This window comes from Festucalex cinctus, chromosome 17 (genome assembly GCF_051991245.1).
Source record: "Festucalex cinctus isolate MCC-2025b chromosome 17, RoL_Fcin_1.0, whole genome shotgun sequence".
NCBI classification, from domain to species: domain Eukaryota; kingdom Metazoa; phylum Chordata; class Actinopteri; order Syngnathiformes; family Syngnathidae; genus Festucalex; species Festucalex cinctus.
In genome coordinates, this window is record NC_135427.1 from 4,246,882 (window position 1) to 4,269,775 (window position 22,894).

The 22,894-nt window shown below is 42.8% G+C and overlaps 2 protein-coding genes across 5 annotated transcripts; one reads left to right on the forward strand and one right to left on the reverse strand.

Moving 5' to 3' along the window:
• Positions 1-84: 84 nt before the first annotated feature.
• LOC144004773 (histone-lysine N-methyltransferase PRDM9-like) lies at positions 85-5,298 on the forward strand. Of its 3 annotated transcripts, XM_077502287.1 has the most exons (8): positions 87-436; positions 511-621; positions 783-839; positions 924-1,201; positions 1,285-1,352; positions 1,504-1,694; positions 2,384-4,303; positions 4,364-5,298. In XM_077502287.1, the coding sequence occupies exons 2-7, from the start codon at positions 525-527 to the stop codon at positions 4,261-4,263; spliced, it is 2,571 nt and encodes an 856-aa protein (XP_077358413.1). In that variant the 5' UTR covers positions 87-436; positions 511-524; the 3' UTR covers positions 4,264-4,303; positions 4,364-5,298. The 3 variants fall into 3 exon arrangements, with proteins under 3 accessions (XP_077358415.1, XP_077358413.1, XP_077358412.1); XM_077502289.1 differs by having other exon boundaries at positions 85-436; positions 2,387-5,298; XM_077502286.1 differs by having other exon boundaries at positions 88-436; positions 2,384-5,298.
• Positions 5,297-22,426, reverse strand: LOC144004774 (neurabin-2-like). Of its 2 annotated transcripts, XM_077502291.1 has the most exons (11): positions 22,332-22,426; positions 20,832-22,087; positions 12,740-12,872; positions 11,429-11,549; positions 11,204-11,308; positions 9,269-9,401; positions 7,647-7,799; positions 7,461-7,514; positions 7,152-7,381; positions 6,989-7,085; positions 5,297-6,243 (listed from the first exon to the last, which is right to left on the reverse strand). In XM_077502291.1, exons 2-11 carry the CDS (start codon positions 21,975-21,977, stop codon positions 6,193-6,195), a joined length of 2,223 nt encoding a protein of 740 aa, XP_077358417.1. In that variant the 5' UTR covers positions 21,978-22,087; positions 22,332-22,426; the 3' UTR covers positions 5,297-6,192. The 2 variants fall into 2 exon arrangements, with proteins under 2 accessions (XP_077358417.1, XP_077358416.1); XM_077502290.1 differs by having other exon boundaries at positions 20,832-22,411.
• Between the last annotated feature and the right edge of the window lie 468 nt (positions 22,427-22,894).

Here is a 22,894-nt window from a genome sequence, read left to right on the forward strand (position 1 = left end):
GTTTTTTATCGTCACCAAAATAAGTCACGCACCGGGTGTGCTTCAATACATGTAAATATCTGGAATTCAACAGGCTAATGTCGATTAGTTATTATACCTTATGCTCTTCCAGTTATGTAAAGGTTTGAGTAGGCTATATGTATAGTTGGTAAGCTTTTATTTCCGAAACTGGACATGTGAACTTCCGGGTAAGAGGTAAACTCTTCCGGTGTTGTAGTAGAACCAATCAGTCTTTGCTGTTAAAGTAAAAACTTAACTGCCGTCTATGTAAAAAAAATAGGAACATTGCTGAATAAAACAACTTTAAAAATCGCTACTGGTTCGATAGGGACACGCAACACGCACAAAGTCCAGTGTAGCTAAGTGTCTGTGGTCAGTTTGAGGAGATTATCTTGACATACCACGACAACTTCGCCAACATGCTAGCTTATTAAAGGTAAGGTAGCTTTAGTAACTTATGTCGCTCTTCGTAAAAAACAAAAAACAAAAACTACACTGTGTTTTCCACAGAGTGCGCGGCACGAATGTCGTGCACGACCAGCGCCGCGGAGTGGGTCGAGTCCACCGGGCAGGTTGTTGTCATAGAAGGCTGCTTGCCCGCTGACAGCGTCGACACAGCAGGTACAGCTGAATAGCTCATCATGTAGTGTAGCATCAAAGCAAGTATGCCCCGGAGTGGCTGTGAGCAGTGTGGAAGAATCTAAAGAGACGCTTACAACGTTCTATAATCTTCTAACATTGTTGCAGCTGTTTTATTTACGTTGTCTCCATTCACCTTTCAGTGATTCCACCAATACAGAAGTTGCTGGTCGGTAATGGAGAAGCAGGAGAAGGTTTTTGTAAGGAAGACAAATAAGCATCGCCGATGCTTAATTTAATGATGGTCTCAACATAAATGTGAATATTTTTTTTCTGATCTCCAGGCTGCGATGAGTGTCTTGCGCTATTCCAAGACCAGAGCGACTCCTTCCAGGCCGGCGGCCCATCTTTTATCCTCGACTTTCCCACAAGCATGGGCGTCCCCGAGAGGGCGCTCTTGACGTTGCCCTACGGCCTGACGGTGGGCCGCTCCAGTATTCCCGGCGCAGGTGTTGGGGTCATCAATCACGGGCCGGCGCTGGCCCCTGGGATGCATTTCGGACCGTTTGAGGGTGAAGAGACCAGCGTGGAGAACGCCATCGAAAGTGACTTCTCCTGGGAGGTAGATGGAGTGCTTATTAGATGATATGCAGTAGACAAATACATGGTTTAGTTGATTGAATGAGAAAAATGTTTATTCTACAGATTTACAAAGGACAAGATGCTTATGAGTACATTGACGCCTCTACGGAATCTCTGTCAAACTGGATGAGGTATATTTATTGTTTTCATTTCATACTTAAAAATGCTAATATATGAAAGTGAACACCTTTTATAGCTAGCTAGCTTTTATTTATTTTCAAATAATGTTGATGTGTGCGTATTTGACTCCCAACTATTTTTGCTTTTCGTGCTGTGTGGCAGGTATGTGAACCGTGCTCGCAACAGGGACGAGAGCAACCTTCTGGCAGTGCAGTACAAAGACAGCATCCTGTACCACTGCTGCCGCAGCGTCAACGCCGGAGAAGAGTTGCTGGTGTGGCCCAGCGGCACGCTGCTTGCACACTTTAGCGACGCCTGGATGCAAATATGGCTGACCAAGCTCCAGACTGCAGGTTATTTTTTTTAAATTTAAAATAAAGAAATTAAATGTAGCTGAAGAAGCTATTAATTGGTGATATGTTATCATTTTTTTTAATGTTGAAATTGACATATTTATAATAAAATTATCTTTTAAAATTACTTTGGAAATGTAAATAGTAATACATCAAAATGAAGTTGAAATGAATATATTGTACATATATAATTTGTAAAAAAAAAAATTATATATACATTTTTAAATATTTATTAGTATACTTACATTAGGTATTATGTCATAATTTTAAATAAACATTTATTAGTCCATCCATTTTCTTGACCGCTTATTCCTCACAAGGGTCACGGAGGGGGTGCTGGCGCCTATCTCAGCTGGCTCTGGGCAGTAGGCAGGGCACATTTATTAGTCACATTTAAATTAATTAAATAAAATGTACACAAATTAGTATCAATACTTAAAATGTTTTTGCTCACCTGTTTTAAATTTTAAATTTAAAACAAATAAAACATGGCTGAGGAGGTACCTCTTGGTGAGGAGTTTTATTTATATATTTAAAAAAACAAAACATTGACAAACTACCAGTAAAATGTTTTTTTTATTTTTTTTTAATGGTGAGTTAAACTAAAAATAGGCTAACCAAGCTCATGACTGCAGGTGCTTCCGATATCTATATTTTTATTAAACTGTCCTTATTTCCTCCTTTCTTAGCAGAGAGAATCCCCGCTGCTGCTTCTCAGGTTTTGGTGTGTGTCCACTGTGAGCTAACTTTCACCACCGAGGCCTTTCTCCAGCGCCACACAGACTGCTTCCACTCAAACCAACAACTAAAATCCCACCCCGATGAAACCGAGCCAGAAAATCCCCCCGGCGACGCCGCGATCTCCGCTCCCGCCCTGCTGCCGCTTGCAGACGATGCGGCCAAGTCGATGGCCTGCTCCGACTGTGGTAAGACTTTCAAGCAAGCGTCGCACCTGAAGAGGCATAAACTGTGCGTGCACGGCAACAGGCGGCCCTACTGCTGCACGCTCTGCCGGCGTAGCTTCAGCCAGGCGTCAGGTTTGCTCCGACACCAGGTCGTTCACAGGAAGCTCGGCGAAACGAAAGAGAGGACGGATGGGATGGAAAATGGCGAGCTGGTCGGCGGCTCCCAAGAAGAAGCTTCCAACACGTCGGATGTAACGAGCGAGCAGCTTAATGACACACAGGGCGGCCTTGCAAGTGAGGCAGGAGAGCAGGAAGCGGACGAGCAGCCCCACATTTGCTCCAAGTGCGGGAAACGTTTCCGTAACCAAGTATTCCTCAAGAAGCACACGGCGCTGGTGCACGACAAGATCCGTCCGTACGTGTGCACCCTGTGCAAGCGCTGCTTCGGCCAGTGCAGCGACCTCACCCGCCACCTGCAGCGCCACCGCACGCGACGCGCGGGCCGTCCGAGAGCGTGCTGTCTGCCCGGCGCGCCCGCCGAGATGCCCTTCAGCTGTGCCGAGTGTTCGCTCGCCTTCTCCACCGTGGACCTTCTCCAGCTGCACGTCTGCGCCAGTCACTCGGAGGAGATCCGAGAGCAGAACGAACCCGTGTCCGTCCCGCAGCCCTCGGAGGCGGCTGTTCCGAGGCTTCCCAGTCTGAGGCCGCGGCGACACGCCTCCAAATCCAAAATTTCCACCTTCAACCAGATCTCGAAGCGCAAGTTTTTCCGCTGTAGCTACTGCAATGAGAGCTACGTCGACCCGGACGAGCTGCGGGCGCACGCGTGCAACGAGCAGCGCCACGCGTGCATCCGCTGTGGCATGACTTTCGGCCAGTTTGCCCTCCTGCGCCGCCACGAGCAGTCCGACCACTGGAACGCGCCGCCGTGCCGCTGCGAGCACTGCGGCAAGGTCTTCGTCGAGTCGGCGGGCCTGGAGCAGCACCGGCGCGCCAACGTCTGCAAGAAGTATCACTGCACCACCGAGCTCTTCTCCTGCGCCCACTGCCAGTTCTCCTTCACCGCCAAGAACTTCCTGGCCAAGCACGTCCGCCGGCACCACCCGGCGCAATACCTGGCCGACAGCCTGACGTATCAGCCGGAGGAGGAGCAGGACGGCGAGGCGTTCACCTGCCCCCGCTGCGAAAAAGTCTACAGCAACGCCAAAGCCTTTAAAAGCCACCCGTGCGCTCAACAGGTGAAGGTGCTCTACTTCTGCGCCGACTGCGGCAAGGGCTTCAGCAACCACTACACGCTGAAGCAGCACCAGCGCTCGCACACGGGCGAGAAGCCCTACGGCTGCCCGCACTGCGCCAAGGGCTTCGCCAACTCCAGCCAGCTCACCGTGCACCTGCGCACGCACACGGGCGAGAAGCCCTACCTGTGCACGCACTGCGGCGAGAGCTTCCGCCAGTCGGGCGACCTGAAGCGGCACGAGCGCAAGCACACGGGCGTGCGGCCCCACAAGTGCGAGCAGTGCTGCAAGAGCTTCAGCCGCCCGCAGAGCCTCAAGGCGCACCGCATGCTGCACATGGGACAGCGCATGTTTACGTGCAGCGTGTGCGGCAAGAGCTTCTCGAGGAACTATCATCTGCGCAGGCACACCCGGAAGATGCACACCTAACAGAAGAAATGTTATTTATTCACGACAGTTAACCAGCCAGGTTTGGATTTTTTTTGTTTTGGTTTTGATATACTTAAAAATTCAGTTCTGTGCATTTTAGGGATGTGCAGCATGTTGACAACAACCACTAATGGTGCTTCTTCTGAGTCCATCTCAAGCGAGTATGCTGTGATTGCCAGCAAGTATGCGGTAAGAGATCATCAGGTGTGTTGCGGGAACTTTGCTGGTTTCGCTTAATTGCTCCGAACGTTTTGTTTTTACTGCAAATAATGTATCGTTCATCTATCTATACCAAAAAGAACCTATAGTGACAAGCAGAACAGTTATGCTTTTCCACTAGATTGCAGAATGTACAGTACAGGCCATAATTTTGGACACACCTTCCCATACAATGCATTTTCTTTATTTTCACGACTATTTACATTGTAGGATCTCAACAAAACCAAGAATGAGAACTTTTGGCCTGTACTTTATATGGTAATACGCGTTTCATTTTTTTTTTTTTTTGAATATAGCCAACAAATATAACAACAATATCGTGATAATTATCATATCGTGATATCGGATTGTGACATTTGGATGTCTCTTTCTCCCTCGCTCTCTTCCCACCAAAAGAAATTGTCACAAAAAGCAATACACAGGTAAATTATGTACCTTCTGCAATCTAGTACAACAGCATTTCCTTATTATGCCTGTGACTATACATCACTTGCATATTATATAGATATACTTTTGTTGTAAACAATCATCGAAAGGTCATCGTGTGGTGCCGAGAAATCCACGCAGACCTCCGCTATCAGATAGCATTATTTTGTTCAATGCATGCTGTTGCACTTGTTTACATTTAATAAATGGTGTTATGTTATTTCCAAGAGCTGTCATTGTCGAGGATTGAATAATTTCAAATGCCACTGTCAGTTGTATACAAATATTTCATTTATGTAACGTTAATTTTCTTGATCAACCAAACGGCCATCCTTAGTTCATGCAAGTTTTTTTTCCAAGTTGAAATAAAAACACGCACTTTGTCCACCACTGTTGACCATTTAATCCACAAAACACACAATGCAAAGCATGTGCACTGTACAAGCATTATTATTATTATTATTATTATCATCATTATTATTATTATTAGGAAAAATACTCACAACCGTGCCTGATTTTCTTCATTTTAGTAATCCAGATATATTAACTTTTTTTGTTTGTTTGTTTTTTTTAAACAACACACCATTTTCGCTCACGTCTGTGTTATAAATGCGAAGTTAAAATAGAAGCTGAGCTCTACAAAGATGGTGGCGGCGGCGCGACACAGGCCGTTCAATTCAGGCAGTGTGTGTAGAATTTTTTTTTTTTTTTTTTTTCCTTTCTTTTCCTCGTGCTGCAGCTGCTGGTTACAGACTGTAAAATGTTCTCTGCTGGTACTGGCCGCTCCCATTAGTAGTCATGGATGAACAGAGGCCTAGACTCATATTCTTAAGTCTTGTGTGTAAAAAAATAAATAAAATAAAATAAAAATTACACAAAACACTCTTAGGCAGCAGGTGGTTGCCATGGTTACAGTCAGTCCAGTTTTGATCCCTTGGCAAAGCACCTCAGTTGTGAAGCTCACATTTCACATCAAATTTACAATAACAACCCTCCTCTGTTTATACATGATGTGTTAAATGTTACGACACACATTCAAAACTCTTGTTAAACCACACCTATACAGTAGTCATATCTGGAAAAATTCACCAAACTAGAAAGGGAGGAAGGTTTGTTTTTGTTTGGCAATTGGGGAAAAAAAAAAAAAGTGACAGCCTTTCGTGTCACCAAAATAGCAGATTGAGGGATTAAATACTCTCCAGGTATTATGAAAGAAAACAGGTTCAACATGGAGAGTGGACGAGAGATACCCTGCAGCTCCTCGTTGTGCTCCCCTCCGGATTTTTATAACGGTTCCGATTTCAGCTCCTCCACACGGCACTCCAGGTCAGCCACCTTCGAGAGAGCATAGACACCAGTTGGTCATGTGCATGCCAGAACAATAGGTGGCGCTATCACTTGACCGAGCGTGTCGTGGAATTATTTGTTGTTAACTCGTTTAATCCCAAAAACGTGTAAAAACGTTTTTGTAACACTTTGTCCTTCCCTCCCAAAAATGTGTTTACATTTTTTTTTTTTTTTTTTTTAATGCAAGAGCATACACCAATCACAGCGCAACTTCAGAAAATAGGTGAGCTGTGATTGGTGCTTGCCCGAGCAACGCTGATGTCATTTTCAGTCGACAGCAAGTGGCAAAATGGCCGTCCCCTGAGAAGGGATAAAAAATGGCTGGATTTTACTTCATAACTCTCATTCCACAAATGTAAGATTAATCAGGATGTCACGTTTAGACTCGTGAGGTCACATGTAACATGTTTAAGTTTGACTTCCACTTCAATTTTTGGATTATTTGTCGTAGTCATCCTGTATATCTATTCTGTAAATGAATAGTTATTAATCACAGGCAAAAGAATGATAGCATTGATTATGATGTGTACTGTACATTGCATGAACTATGTTTGTATTTACTCTATGGATTATTTCTCCTCATTGTGTTTATTTTCTTATGCGGAAGTCGAGTGGTCATAATGTTTGCTGTAATTGAGCTTTGAGATTCCCCTTACAGACCACTAGAGGGCGCCAAAAGCTACAAAGACTTTTCTAGCAGTACTTTGAGCCATGTTTAATCTTGCCGACTAACCTGTTCCTGCAGCTGACCCGACTCCTCCTTGAGGAGCGACGCCTCCGCTCCCACTTGTGCACTTCGCTGTGTTTCCTTCTTCAGGTACTCCATCTCCCTGTGCAGAAGAACCGAGGATGAATCCGCGTTTCAGCGAAAGAGCGACGCGCGTCGGGGGTCTCACTTCTGCTGGTATTCCTTGATGAGCCGCTTGGCCTTGCTGTACTTGCGCTCCAGCGCCTGATACTGAGCCTGCGTCTCCTTCAGGTGCTCGTCCACCGCCTGGCACAGGCTCTGCGCCTCCATCCAGTAGCCCTCCAGCTTCTCCATGCGCTCCTTGTTCTCCTGCAGGGTCTGCTCCAGCTGCGCCTTGTCCATGCGCCAGCGCTGCTTGTCCTGCTCGGCGTGGTGCAGCTGCGAGGGCAAAGAAATCGTTACTCACAAGAAACACAGGAGTGGAACGGCGACGTTTCTGCGGTTAAATCCAGCGTACCTTCCTTTTCAGCTGCTGGATCTCGGCCTGAGTCACGGCGTGCTTAATTTGGAGCTGAATGGGAGGACGTCAGGGAAGAATGTGCAGTTTTTAATCGTACTGTATTTGCATAAACGGTAATCACGTTACTCATATAACGGTTCACTTTGACTGCAGATTGTGCAAGGTGGTGGTGGACCCGCGCACCTCTTTGTACTTATGGGCCAGTTTCTCAGGGTCCGTCTCCAGCGGCGACAGGTCCTCGTTCTCCGCCAAGTCAAACACTTCGATGGCGCCCGTGTACTGCGGGCTGACGTCGTCCTCGTCCTCGTCCTCCTCGTCGGTGCCGTACTCGCCGCCCTACGAAGACGAGAGCGGTGAGAACCTCAACGTACATCAAAAATGTGCACTTTATTTAGGTACATGACAAAATAATCAGCATACGTAGATTTTTATATTATATAGAAACGGATTAATCTTGTACATCAAGGTACCATTGTATAATCAAGTAATAATTCTTATCTAAAATTTACATACTATATGTGACATATGGCTTTTTTGCAGGGTTATTCTATTTTTGAGACTCATTTTATTTTATTATTATTATTTATTTTGTTAGTTTTAATTAGTTTTCAGGCTGGTTCTTTTATTTTTATTTTTTTAAAATATTTAGTTTTAGTTTAGTTTCAGTATTAGTTTTAGTTTTTTTTAAAAATGTATTACTTGTGCGCAATATTTTAAAAAGCACCATGGTAAAATGAAAAAAGTAACGCATTTCTAACCTCGTGTTGCATTTCGGCTGAGTTAAATGGAAAAAGCAGGCAAGCCAAGCCATTGGATACAAAAGTCAAGCACAAAAAAATTGTTGCCTAGGAGCAACGTCATCTAAAGCTGCTTTTATATTGGCTGCTGCTAAATGACGTCACTTGTGTCACAGTTTCAAATTTCCTTATTCTAGTTAATATCAAAATAAATCGATTTAAAATCGCCTTAAGGCTCATGCATTAATTTCCAAAATTATCGCTATAATTATAGTTTTTGTTTATTATTATTATTATTTTAAGCATTTTCGTTTTTATTTTATTTTGTTAATGATTTTTATTTATTTTTTGTTAATTAAAATAACCTTGGTTTATTGGCATAGTGGTAGGGAATCACTAAAAAGGAACAGGAAAAACAGGTGAAGTACACTAAACAGCCAGTAGATGGTGCAAAATCGCCATCTTCATCCCCCCACTCTCTCTTCCACCCTTTCTTGATGCTTTTCAAGAACCACCCTCTCGATGAATGGAATCACTTCCTGTTATTGTCGCCAATGGGAAAGGTCGTTTCCGCGCACGTGCGGCTCTGAAACAACCGTTCGGGAGCGGCAGCGCAAATCTGAGAAGCCATTTTGCAGTCGTCGTGTTTCCGTGGCGATGGCAAGCAAGGTTGTAGTCACGCAGAGGGCGGTTATTAACGTTTTGGTTGCCTTTGTTGAGATGTCGTGCAGTTTGACGAGCACAATAATAAACGCGAGGTGCATTTCTTTGTTATGCCGGATGGTTTTCATTTGCTTGTGAAAGCGTGCTTAATGTTTTGACTGGCGCGTGCTTAAAAATGCACGCATCTGTTCAAAGTGGAAGTAATTGCGGCGGAATATTGATGAGGCAACCCAGCTGAGAAGGCAGGCAGAATTCCGTGTCAGTGGGGGAGGGAAGGCAGGGGGATGAGAAATATGGATTACTCAGCGTTTCCCCGGCACAGCACAACCACCGCCGCACATTCCACAATAACGAGCCGTGCACTTTTATTCCACAAAAAAAAAAATAAAAAAAAAATGGACAGACCTCCTGTTCTTCCATGTACTGATTATAGCGCTGTTCCAGCATCTCACGCTGCCAGCGTTCCTGCTCCAACGTCTGCTGGATGAGCTGCGCCACCTCGCTTTGCTCGCCTGGCTTCTCGCGCCCGATGAAGAACCTGCACAGAACAATCGTTAATTATTCGGTGGAAATAATAAAAGCTTGAAATTGCTTATAAGTTGGTAAATCTTAAGGAGAGTTAGTCTGTAGGATCCCTGGAAATAAATGCCCAACGTGACCCTTAATTTATTTACTCCCAATAACGTATAAATACGTTTCTTTTTATGTTCTAAGTGTCCCAAAGACGTATTTATACGTTAAAAAAAAATAAAAAAAATTTATGTTAGAGCATACAGAAGGCTTTGATACATCCTCTCAACTGCAAAGAACGGTTGCAGAAATAGTAGTTATTACACAAACGGCCAGCAGGTGGCAGCAGAGAAAAGGAGATCAACCAGGGCCATGTAGAAAAAAAAGCTCAATTACTTACAATTTTAAATAGATTTGTGAAAACTGATGAAACTTAGCTCTCTTCTAATGCTAATTGCTGCAAAATGGAAACAGATAGAAACATACTTTTTTTTTTCCTGATGAAAGAAGAGACTTTAGTCTTTCTTTTGATAGGTTCCATGCTTCTGTGAAAATGGCTGGAAGTGAATGAGTTAAGACTTTTTTTTTTTTTCTTTTTTTTGTGTAAGCACACCTGGAAATTGGCTTCAAAGGCTGAATTATCAAAAATAAAAAATTGAGAGTGGGCACTAGTTTTGAGAAAAGGAAAGCCCTCAAAATGGCATGTTATTTGACCTCAGGAAATTAATGAAGAAAAAAAATCCAAACAAATTTCAATTACTTGTCCCTTTTCTCTTTCAGCTCAGTTCATTACAGTGACGAACAAAGGGAACAAAAAGTCTTTCATTAATTAAAGACCAGAGTGAAGATGACGTGAATTGCGAAGCCTTCCAATTTTCGGGTAATTAAATGCACACACTTCCTGATGTTTGTTGGCCCGAGTGTGTCTTTTTATGATAACCCATAATGCATGGGCTGTCTGTGAAAGCCTCTGGTCTTCAAAATCACTCAATGACCCTGACAGCAAGAACGGCTGCGCTCTATTATGAATGACACATCGCCATTACGTCAAAAGAGCTACCAATGTGATGCTGTGTGACGCATTTAAGGCTATAAGATGATGATTAAGTACATTAAAAAATATATACCGTAAATAAAGAATGGCACATTGTAGCAAATAAAGTGCATAAAACATCATTAGTAGTAACATGAATTTGGAGCTAGCCAGAAGAAACGTTTCGAGTAGCAAGGATGTTACAACAAGCTTTGAAAATGCTACTGTTAGCATGCTAACTATCTAATTGGTCACTCAAAAATATATACAGAGTAAGTAATTCCTGCTATTATTTCTTGACAAATGGCGGTTTGTCATAATTGTTGTTTAAATGAGTTTCCTTGGAAGTTTCACAGCGTCACATATTTTCCCCACCTATACGTTACGCGCTAGCTAGCAAAGCTAATAGCTAAAAGATTGGTTCCTTTTGGGGCAGGCTTACATTTATTCATTCATTTTCCGAACCGCTTATAAACAGTCACTTTCTTAACTTTTATATTGCTTTACACACTCAAAGACAAAATAATGACAGTACTGTAATATATAGCGTTCGGCTTTCAAGCTAGCTTGATGAATTAGCATGTCACTAATTAGCCTTTAAATCAGGTGATTACACACTTATGTTTTTAATTGGGCATTTTTGTGGGCTGCCAACAAAATGACTGCTCTTTTTTTATTCTTGTGGTTGAGTTATTTGCCTTTTGTATCCTTTATTTCTTTTCTGTGAGTCATCCTGTGACTAAATAATGTTTATTTAAAAGATATCGATAATTTGAAGATTTGAATTGCCATCTTACTTGACAGTTCCCGTTGTGTTCCTCAACACAGATGCGGCAAAATTCTGGGTGACTCCCACCAAACTCGTCCCGTCCACCTCCACGATCAGATCGTTCACCTGGATCCTGCACGGAGCGCCACAACGAGTAATGTCACTCCCTAAAAATCCCGTCATCGAGGTCTTTCTCATGCTTTTGTCCACAAACTGTCTACATCACAGGTGACACGAGAGCACACGCATGCACCTGCCGTCGCGATGCGCCGCACCACCCTCGGTAACAGTTTTGACAAAGATGCCCAGCTTCTCCAGGCCCATGTCGGCCCCCGCGCCCATGCCGATGATGCTGATGCCCAGGCCGTCCTCATCTGGAAGTCAAGACAAGTTAAAGGTATGTTATTTTGTTATGTTCAGTCCTGGCTTAATACTCATTTCAGATCTGAGTCTCAGAAATCAGTATATCTACATTATTCTGAGGGGATTTTGTTTTTGCTAGGCTAAAACTATATATCCATCCATCCATTCATTTTCTTAGCCGCTTTTCCTCACAAGGGCTTGCGAGGGTGCTGGAGCCTATCCCAGCTGCCATCTGGCAGTAAGGCTATAACTAAATATATATATACATATATATGTTATTATTACTATTATAACTGGTCATAATTTGTAATATTACATGAACAGAATTAATATTAAAGAAAGAGAGCCTCAAAGAATGAAGTCATTGTTTTTCAAGTAAAAGGTCTATCTTTTGAGAAAAAGAAAAGCTTTAATAAGTGCAAGAATAAAATAAACAAATACACATTTTGAGAAAAAAAAAAAAAGTCTTAAAATTACAAGAATAAAGTTGTTTAAAAAAAAAAGTGTTTTAAAAAAAATAGCCCTAATATGATAATAGTCTTTTGCAAATATATATATATGCACTTTTTTTTTTTTTGCGGGAAAATACTTCTTGAGAAACATTAATGTTAGCTGCACGAGAGGGGTCACAATATTGGGAACTAGGGGTGTTAAAAAAAATCGATTCGGCGATATATCGCGATACTACATCGCGCGATTCTCGAATCGATTCAATAATCGGCAGAATCGATTTTTTTTTTTTTTTTTTTTTTTTTTTTTTTTTTTTTTTTTTAAGGATTCACACCTTGAGCATGGAAGAATGTTATATGAACGGAACATTAAGCCTTAATATTTTTATTTTAATGCTGTTCAAATGTGAAACAGATTGCAAACTGTTTGTGTACAGTGGCTCACGGTTATAAGCCTCAAGTTTTAGATAAATATATTCATACAAATCTTACAGTGTACATGTACAAATTTACTGATAGTATTTTCTAAATTTGAATGGAAAAAAATCGCAACAATCGACTTATAAATTCGTATCGGGATTAATCGGTATCGAATCGTGACCATTCGTATCGGGATTAATCGGTATCGAATCGAATCGTGACCTGTGAATCGTGATACGAATCGAATCGTCAGGTACTAGGCAATTCACACCCCTATTGGGAACGGTTCTCAGCACAGTGATCCGCGTCTAACGTTTGCGCTCACGGCTCACCTTTCTCCAGCTCCACGGGGAACAGATCCAGCCGCTCCACCCGCTTCTCCAGCTCGTACTCGGCGGACGCCGCCATCGGGTCCACATCCTCGTTGCGTCTGTCGTAGTCCTCGTTGGGGTAGGTGGCGAACACCTGCACGACACGCACACACGATGCTCTTTAGATTAAGTTTTGCTCGCTTGAGTTTGAGTCACGAGCCCCTTTCAGGCAGAAGATTCATCAAATGTATTGATTCATTCTAGTATTATTTGTCAGGACAAGTTTTTTTTTTGTTTTTTTGTGGCTTAAAATGTGTCTGCTGATGTGCACTACTACACTGTAGCAACATGGTTGCAACAGAGAAGAGCAAGTTTACAAAAGCACAATCAAGGTCAAGGTTATTTTGGTACTTTTCTTTTCTTCTATAACATTTTTTTTAAAGCAACAACCTACTTTAAAACAGACAATATCGGCGTCATTTTCACAGATCTTTTTTGTGTGTGTGTGTGTGCGTTTGTGTGTGCGTGCATGTGCGCGTGCGTGTAAATACGTGTAAATTTATACTCATTAATTCACCTAAAACCTAATCAAAATCCCATTACCCTTCACCTTAACCGGATACTTCAGAGTCTCGCCAGAATCGTGAGGTTAAGAAGGTCAGGAGACCAGAGAAAAGGTCAGAAAAGATAAAAAGAAAAGAAAGACGAATCAAAGTAAAATCCAGCACCAACCAAACACTTCCTGCCATCCTCATGGTAACAAAATCAGAGTCTTACGCCAACCCCAGAAACCTCTAAATTCCAACAAATTAAGGAGATCTCAAGAGACCAGAGGAAAAACTAAAGAGAGGAAGGAGGGAAGGATAGATGAAGCAGAGTGAGATCCACCGACACCAGCACCCACTGATTCAACGAGCAGTTTGAATTTCAGTAGATGCTGGTGTGATGGATCTGGCAATTTCACGGATCTTTAAACCCTTTTAATGTAAGAAAAAAGTCAACATGTGGAAAAAAAAAAAAAAAAAAAAAAAAAGTTGAAATACTTCACACTCTTGCCATTTTATAATTGAATATTTTGCTCAGGTGAGGTCTAAATATGCTTCAGACACACCGAGGAGCGTATTTCAACAAGCCACATTCATTCTGCTTCTTTTTTAACAGCGTGGTCGTTTACATAAGCACCTCCAGCATGCTAATGGAGGCCTCCCGCAGCTGCGCACACACACACACACACACACACACACACACAGGAAGTGATTATGCATGCAGCACCTCTTGTGCTCGACTAGTCACACCGACTCAAGTGCTCCTGATTGGACGGAATCTCGTTTTTCCTCTACAAACAATTTTCTTCTTCTCACTCCGGCGACATGTTCACACTTTTGCATTCACTTTGTTTGCGCATCTCTCGCCTTTTTTTTTTTTTTTGAAGGTGCGTCCATCTGCGTTACACAGCTTTTCTTCTTCTCCATAGCAACGCGACTAGCCCGTCACATTTGACAGCAGGCCCCGCCCATGCCCGTGCCCCTCTCCTCTCGCAGATTTACAGTATGATTGTATTTGCACGCATCGCTGAACACTCAACAAGGCTCCGCTTCTTCATTTAAATCTCTCTTAACCCCAAGAAAAGCCTATAAGGGGGCTCTTGTGCATTTATTTCTTAATACTTCCTACAGTTGCCCTAAATCAACACAGGACGTGTGCAGAAACACGGGAGATTAGAAGTAATGTAATACTTATTAAATAAAAAAATAAAAAATAAAAATCCAGGACTGTCACGTAAAATACAATTAAAATGAATAAATAATACAGAAATCTTTTTTTTTTCCATTTTGGCCTCATTATGGTTGGTGATTAATACGTGAATGTAACATCTATTTTAATTACTATTAAGAATATCAAATTGTTCAATTTAACTTTGGGCCCAAGGATCAGAAATGATACTATCAATTATTGTCTATAAGATTGTTGTAAATCTCTGCAGAGGAGCTAATACTCCTTTTGCGTACTCTCAATGACATCGTTACTGCCACCTACTGTTGTGGATGTGCAATTACACTTGATCCTGGTACAAAAAAAAATAGCCCCTCCCCCGAATGAAAATGAAAAGTTTATTTTAACTGCAAAATTAATTATAATTTTATAATAGAAAAAAAAAGACTTTTGTTTCTTCTATTTTTGAGCTCCTCACAATTATTTTAATAATCCCATTTGTATGTCAATTTAGTTTATTTTATGCAAAAAAATAAATAAAATCATTTTTTACTTGAAACTGACAGTGCAGAAAGTTCTTACTTACAACTTTCCCAAGTGGTGTAATTATACTGTTTTTATTGAATAAAATATGTAAAATAGAGTAACTTGTCTAATTGCATCTAATATTATTAGTTCATACTTAGATTAATTATTACTAAATATTTTTTTTAATTTTTCAGCAAAAATGAAGTCATAATGGATCGGAGCGTGCTGACTGGGGTTTTTGATTTAGGTTACCTTTGTATTTAGCAGGATTAGAAGCATGTGGATTACACAAACAAACAAACGCAGACATAAAATAAGAGCTTCTACTTGTATACAACACAACAACACTCGTCCACTCATTGACTTTGTGGGCGGAGGCTGGTTGATGGTTTTGCACGCTACTGACACATGCACCTTATTAACAGCATCACACTTTCACCACAGTCTGCAGACATGTTGTTGTGCGTACAAGGCAAACAGTAGGATTAGAGGCAGGCTGATGCTGCTGGTAAGGGGGGGGGGGGTGCCAAAGAAGGGCGCCATTCCAGTTGTGACAGATAGTAGGTCAAAGGAGCCAACAGATGGCCAGGAAACTCCCTCCTCCCTTTCCTCCACCCTCCCTCTGCGGCACGGGATGTCCTACAAATGCCGGCGAGCCGCAGACGCTAACCAGCTGAGTGCGTGTATGTGTCACTCAGGACGGCTAACGGCATGCAAGTGACAACCGGCAATTCGGTTTATACAACAAAGAAGCGTCAAAATGGGCTCCAACCCCCGCTAGTCACATCATAAACTCGGCTAATGTCCCCTGTCGCTACCATGGTACCATACCCCCTTTTTTAGCACTACTTAGTTGGTACTCTGCTTTTTTTTAATTTTTTTATTTTATTAATTTATTTATTTTTTGTGGTTACGTCCAGTTACGTCATGAAATAGTAGAAATGAGGTACCAGTCTAAGTTTGGACAAACTCACTCATGCTATGAATCAGAAGTCATACAATAAAGTCATATATATATATTTTTAGAACATACTGTAGCTTCAGTTTTGGCTAACAAGTCAGTTTAGCTTAAAGCTAACAAACAATGCAAAACTGCTATTGACGGGCTAACGAATAGCATCAGTGTTGAGATTATTTGAACACAAACAGTGGAGCAACAAGTAGACAAATGATAGAAAAAATAATAATTTGTATCCTGACTGTTAGGATTGAGCACCTCCATGTATTAGGGCTGGATATTGATTCTAATTTCCTCAATCCATTCGATTACGATTCTCAAGAGTTCAACTCAATTTCAGGTCACCTCAGCTGAATTAGATATCGATTAATTATAGAACACCAATTCTTCTTAAATATCAAGGGCATGATAAAACTCCACAAACAAATTCCAAATTAAATTTTGCAGCGGCAGTAACTGCATCAACATCAGCAAGGATGAGATGAATTTTTTTTTCATAATTCTAATTCAATAATTGTAAATATAAATTAAAAGAAATACCACATTTTCTTAGAATGCAATAAGTTTGGTCTTTCATAAATGTAAGAAAATACTTTTAAATTTATTTGAACAGTAAATTTCAAGAAAACAGCAAGATACAAAAAAAATCGGCATTTAAAATTCTATTTTCTTATGAATTTATGGAGAAAAGATGTTAAAATACTCAATTCTTGGTTTTATGAATCAATATCAGACTCAAAAAGTAAAATCAATTTGATATTGATTATCTTAGGTGGCCAGTGTGAGCACAGCAAAAGGAGCAGCACAATCTCCATTGAGTTGAGGCTGAAATTGTGGTTAAAAACGGATGCATTCTTTAGGTTCTATTTGAATATGTCAGTTTTGTATGTATTTGTGAAGCTAAATATTATAATGCTATTGCTCTTATTAAAATCACCTCATATTGTGGGAGTTTTTTGGGGGGTGGACTAGAACGGATTAATGGCATGTCTATTAATTTCAATGGGGAAAGATGATTTGAGATGCTGCTGTTTGTAGTTATGAGAGTGCTCATAGACAAATTAACTGTACTAGGCTAATGTAGTCTCTGAACATCCTAATCTGATCATTTTCTCATATATAATCGTCGTGATCATGCTAGTTAAACTGGGGAGCCACTTCCTTTACAACCCCTTCTGCCCACACCAGCAATTGATGCACTCGCTTCCTTGTGGACTCACCAAACGCGTCTATATTTGGCTCTCGCCAACGGGTGCTCGGCGTCAGAAATAGATGCAGTTCCCTCTCTGATCGTCATTGTCAAACTCTGGCAGGTGAATTTGCCATTCCGCATTGTCGAAGATGATTGAAAACACAATTTGGATGCTTATTAGATTGCATTTGTCCCGCAAGAATGAAATCACTTCACGTCGTCGCCAAAGCAGCCTCGAATCGGGGCTTAATCTGCAGCACCAGATGTAGAACGCACAGATAAAATAATGGTCAAGTGCATGGCTGCATGGCACCCGTGTTCATCTGCTTTGGCAGGCCAGTCGCTGGTCAGCGGGCGTGTGGCGGCTTACAGCGATGACCTCGTGAGAGGGACGTGGCAGCAGAATAACAAGGTCAGCGGCAGAGGCCGGAATCATGCCGCCGTCTCGATGGCGTGATTCGCAGACAACAGCTAAGGCGCCTTTTTAGCCTCTTTTTACGTACAGCTTACACGATAAGAGCGAGTTGCTAAGGATGGGCAATTAATCAATTTTGTCGATCAAAGTTGATTTATCAGGAGAGTCAATGTTTGCTTTTGCGAATAGTGAAATTAACGCTAAGAAACATCAGTTGTTTTAGTATAACAAAAAAACAAAACAATTTATAAGCATATATAATTATTATATGAGATAGATTCTAATTTTGATCTTATTTTTAAGCACGTACATATTGTTGAAAAAGCAGTGATTCATAGACGGATAAGGATTTTTTTATTTTTTATTTTGGTTTGACAAAAAAGCAATTTACATAAGTAAGCATACATTTAATTATATGAGATATTCTAATTTTATCGTATTTTTAGCATATAAATATTGTTGAAGAAGCAGTGATTCATAGACTGATATGGATTTTTTTTTATGTTTTGGTTTGACAAAAAAGCAATTTACATAAGTAAGAATATATGTAATTATTATATGAGATATATTCTATTTTTTATCATATTTTTTTTAAGCACGTACATATTGTTGAATAATCAGTGATTCATAAACTGATATGGACTTACTTACTTATTTATTTATTTATTAAATGCTGATGCCGATTCTAATATTTGGCAGAATAAAATTCTGTTAACTGATTAATCGGCTGAATATTTAAAAAAATATATATAATGAATATGTTTTACAATATTTTGTCTTATAGTATTTGTTTAACTTTACAACAGAGGGAAAAATTGGCCATACAAAAAAGATTTTTGCCAGCGCTAATATAATTTACACAACATTTATTTTTCAATCAATTGGCACGCATGCGTGACATCGCCCCTCACTGGCCTGGCATGCATATTGCAGCGGTTCTGCAGGTTAGCATTAACAATGATTGTTTTGACCACACACAAGAACGCACCCTCGGTCTCCCTTTTCACAGTGTCTCCAAATTTGGTGTATCACGGATGTAGCAGTAGAACTGTCCTTTCACACCAAACCCAGTGAAGTGGGACATTGTATGCGCAGGCGTTCACATAGCTAACAGTTTCCCGCTATTAGACAATTAAATACTGGCGTCTAGCTTTCCGCTAGTCCCTCTCACATAGCCACGTCCCACCTCTGATACTACCTTCGCGGCTCAACTTCACAGGTTTGACAAGCCGTGTGAAAGTTGCTAACAAGTAATAGGTGAATGTTCGTGACAAAATTTACAGAATGCAACACATTTTATCTCCTTCCTGTCTTCATTCTTAACACGCTTTTATGTTTCTATTGGCTAAGCAACACTGAACAGGTGGCATGTCTTCCAGTTTATTATGTTCAGCAGAGGCGAGCGTTAACAGGGCGCTTGAGGTTGAGGACGCAGACAGTTTTCACATAGTCTGTTTAGAGATAATCAGCAAGGTCACGCTGTCCCTCTCTTTTGTTTCAGTCCTGCAGTGATGTGTAGGCGGAATGTGTGTTTGTGCGCAAGCGCCCACTCGTTCAGGTGACTGCCATCAGCCAACTTATGTAACAACTCACTCACTTATTTTTTTTTGTATAATCTACTGTAGGATGTAATGTTGAGTTGCTTTATATTTGCACTATGACAACATGTAGTAGTGGTCAAGATGGTGCCATGCGAAATTGACCACAAAACACAGCGTCATCATACAGCGAGCAAGACATTAGTAGTGGCGTTTCTATTTTTATAAACGCCAGCAACAGCAGACTGATGACAAAGCACGAACGAGGAAAGAATGAGCACACAAAGAGCGAGGAACAGACTTGTCTGTGAACCCTACCCCAAACATACTATTTTTTGCCTTTTTTTTTCTTTCTTGTTTTTTTTAAATCAGACACCAACTCATAAGCAACAAACCGTCACGGCCGCAACAAGACCCGATTGTGGCTGCCGACGACAGGAAGCGGGCGCTAAAAATGGCTACTTCCTGTTTGGCGAACAACAGAGAAGTGACTTTGCGACACTACGCGGACGCGTGACATTTGAGCCGCATAATAGCATAATAACGCCTCCCCTTTTCCTCCCCCCCACTTGACCCCGACGCGCACACTACATCAATCTCCATAACAAAGGCCTCTGTGGGTACAGTGAGAAGAAGGGGGAGGGGTTTCCCTCATTAAAAGACATTTTGGGGTCAACTCTGAGTGTGAAACCAAGGTTGACCTGTCAATTATGTATCATGTAACTGACCACATTATTAGGTACACAACACATACACAACGTAATATATAGGTCAATAGTCTACACTGGTTACTTTAAGTATACTGCATATGTGTGAATATTGAGACTAATAATGTATCTCTATCTATCTATCTATCGTAGCTAGCTCCAGCAGCTAGCTAGCTACAGTATCTATCTATCTATCTACACATTGTTAGGCGTATGACAAGGAAGAATACATTTATATGTCGCAAAAGCAGTGATTTGTAAATATGTAATGGAAACTCATTTTATGTCCTGTTAACTTATTGAAATAATTCCTAAGATATTGGATTTTAAAAGCAAGTTTTGGCAGAAAGGAAAGACAAATAACTTATTTTTAGATTATCTGTATAGAAACAAAATATTTATATTATTTTGGAAATGCAATTTATTTCTGGGAGAAAAAGTGTCACGCTTGTTTGGCATCAGGAGAAATAAAGTGGGGGGAAAAAAATAAAAATAAATCTTTTTGTTAAAAATGTCACTTTCATTTTCTTTATCTGTTAAGCAAAGGGCAAACAATCCAAAGTGGAAATTGGATTTTTGTGAATTGAAGATTCATTTTATGCCAATTTTGCGTAGCTTTTTGTAATGAAAATGCTCAGGAATTACGCTAACATTTCTACCTTCTTCTACATCCTTCCCTGCCATGCCTCATCAAGTCTAACTTTTCACATGATGAGTCCGCAGTCCGCCATCTCTTGAATCACAGCTGCACAGCTGGGAACTTTTTCTCCTTCCTCATCTTCTCGGTCTGGATGGTCGCACCAGCTTTGCTCGCACTACGAACCTCGCCTCGCTTCTCTCTTCCATCTGACTGATGATTTCCGCCACTGCCGTTTATCGTACCCACACCCTCCCCTCTGTTACTCCACTGCAAGTATCACAGCTGGTGTGAAAATCAAACATGTCAGCAGCACAAGTTGATGATGAAAAAATGCTGACGGATGACCTTGAAGGTCAAGGAAGAACATCCATCTGTCCATTTTCTATAGTGCTTAATTTCGACGAACGCCATCGCCGACTCACCTTGATGGGCTCGGCGCTGAAGCGGATCTTCCGAGACGGCGGCGGTTCCTCCTCCACGGGGAGCCCGGCGATCTCCACGCAGCTGGACTCGGCCTCGTAATGGTCGTCGTCGTCCTCGTCGTCCTCCTCCCGGCTTCCTCCGTCGTCTCCCGCCGTCCGGCCGCCCTCGCTCGCCGCCTCCGCCCCCGTCGAAGCGGCGTCTCCGTTCTCGAAGCGCGCCACCTCCTCAAGTTGCTCGGCCTTGGCCTCCACGCCGGCATCGGATACGGTTTTGGCCCTGTGCTGCTCCGCCTCTGCCTTTTGACCCCCGTTTATGCTCTCGGCCCCCCTGCGGAGGCTCCGCGCAGGCCCCTCTTGGTCCCGCTGACCGGCAAAGTCATCCCCCTGGTTGTTGGCGGCCAAGGCGCTCGCCCTCTTGGTGATTATTTTGGAGTTCAACACGCCCACCTTGGCGCTGACCCCCCTGGAGGGCAGCGGCGGCGTGGACGAGAGGCGGTTCAGGTTGTTCCGGAGCTCGGCCGCCCGTTCGAAGACGGCGCTGAGCTGGCTGACGGTGGGGGAAACGGCCTCGCTGGCGTCCAGGCTGTCCAGGGACTCGGTGCTGCCGTTGAAGCGGGCCATCATGTCCAGCCTGCCCTCCTGCAGGCCGGGGGTCTTGTCGGCCTTGAGCAGAACCCTGGTGGTGGCCAGCTTCTCCTGCTGCTGCTCGAAAATGCGGCGGGTCTCTTGCAGCTTGGAGTAGCTGGGCGACGAAGCCCGCTGGTGCCCGTTTTCGGGCTTGGTGTCGAACTTGCTGACCCGTTCGGACACGGAGGAGCCGAGCTTGAGCAGGGCGCTGTGGTCCACGTTCTCGTTCAGGCTGCCGGCCCTGGGGAGGGTGAGGCGCACGGCTTTGTCGGCCCCCTTGACGCCCTCCTCGGGCTCGGCGTCGGCCGTGGTGGTCTGCAGCTGCTGGAACATGTTCTTGATGCGGTGCACGTTGGAGCCGTACCTGCGACCCCGGGGGCCGTCCTGCACGTCGCCGTTGGCGGCGTTGTCCGCGACCGGCTTGAGGGCCTGCATCCCCGCCTCGTAGGCGCTCCTGTGCGGGGATGGGCTCCTGAGCGTGGAGCCGGCGCTCTTGGAGGTGGGTTCCGTCTTCATCATGGTGGCTCGCTCAGGCGTCGCGACGGATGCTCTGCGACGGCATGTCCTCCCTCCCTCACCCCCGCTGGCAAAGCTGTATTATCCACCGGCGGCCGGCTGATGCGCTCAGGCTAGCCGGGCAGGTGGATCGAGACAAAAACAACAGATCGCATTAAAGGCCTGCATGCATCCGCTGCAGATCTCATGCACCGCTATGGAGAAAGTGGGCACGATGCATCTGTCATTAGCTTGCGCGAAATTGCAACGGCGACACTTGCTTAGATTGTCGCTATCATTGAAATGACAATTGGACGTAGAAAGTAGAGCAGCGACGAGACGCGGCGGCTTTGGCGGGGCTGACGACAGATTGCTTACGTTTTAATCCCTTTTTAAAGGCAGCATCATTTTGATCTCCTCTTGCGGCGGGCAGCAGATTTCTGCCTGGTCCTCCTCCGCGAGCCGACTCAGCCGACAGCCGCTGCTGCATGGAGGAGAGGGATCCGCTGGGTCCTAGCGCCTCCATCAGAAAATAGCTAAGGCGGCTAAGCTAACACACTCAGTTTTTTTGTTTTTGTTTTTTGTTTTTCTTGGTAGACAGTAAGCTTTCAAATGCCAGACCCGTACTCTATACCGAGCAACTTAGTAATTACGTCATTTCAAAAATGGACCACATCGACGATTCTCCTCATTAGCATGCAGTTCGCTTAGGTTCATTTGACGCCAGTAGTGGCTACGCTAATGGAAAGGCTAATGGTAAAAATTTCTCATGAAAATATTAACATTTTGTGTATATAGAAATTGAAGACATACATTTTATTTATTTATTTTTTATTATGGGAAGTCAGAGGGGCAGCTTTAGACCTAAAAAAAAATAAGTGTGCTTAGATGAAGACTAACTCACGATTTAAAATAATTGAAATGCACTCAAATGAGTTTGT

Bases quoted from the DNA above. Each gene is read 5' to 3' on its own strand.
- LOC144004773 (XM_077502287.1), top strand. From the start codon at position 525: ATGTCGTGCACGACCAGCGCCGCGGAGTGGGTCGAGTCCACCGGGCAG. The intron at 622-782 runs GTACAGCTGAAT...TTCACCTTTCAG, and splicing joins TGACAGCGTCGACACAGCAG to TGATTCCACCAATACAGAAG. The intron at 1,353-1,503 runs GTATATTTATTG...GCTGTGTGGCAG, and splicing joins TCTCTGTCAAACTGGATGAG to GTATGTGAACCGTGCTCGCA.
- LOC144004774 (XM_077502291.1), bottom strand. From the start codon at position 21,977: ATGATGAAGACGGAACCCACCTCCAAGAGCGCCGGCTCCACGCTCAGG. The intron at 7,800-9,268 runs GTCTGTCCATTT...TCGTCTTCGTAG, and splicing joins AGTACATGGAAGAACAGGAG to GGCGGCGAGTACGGCACCGA. The intron at 7,382-7,460 runs GTACGCTGGATT...TTGCCCTCGCAG, and splicing joins TCCAGCAGCTGAAAAGGAAG to CTGCACCACGCCGAGCAGGA.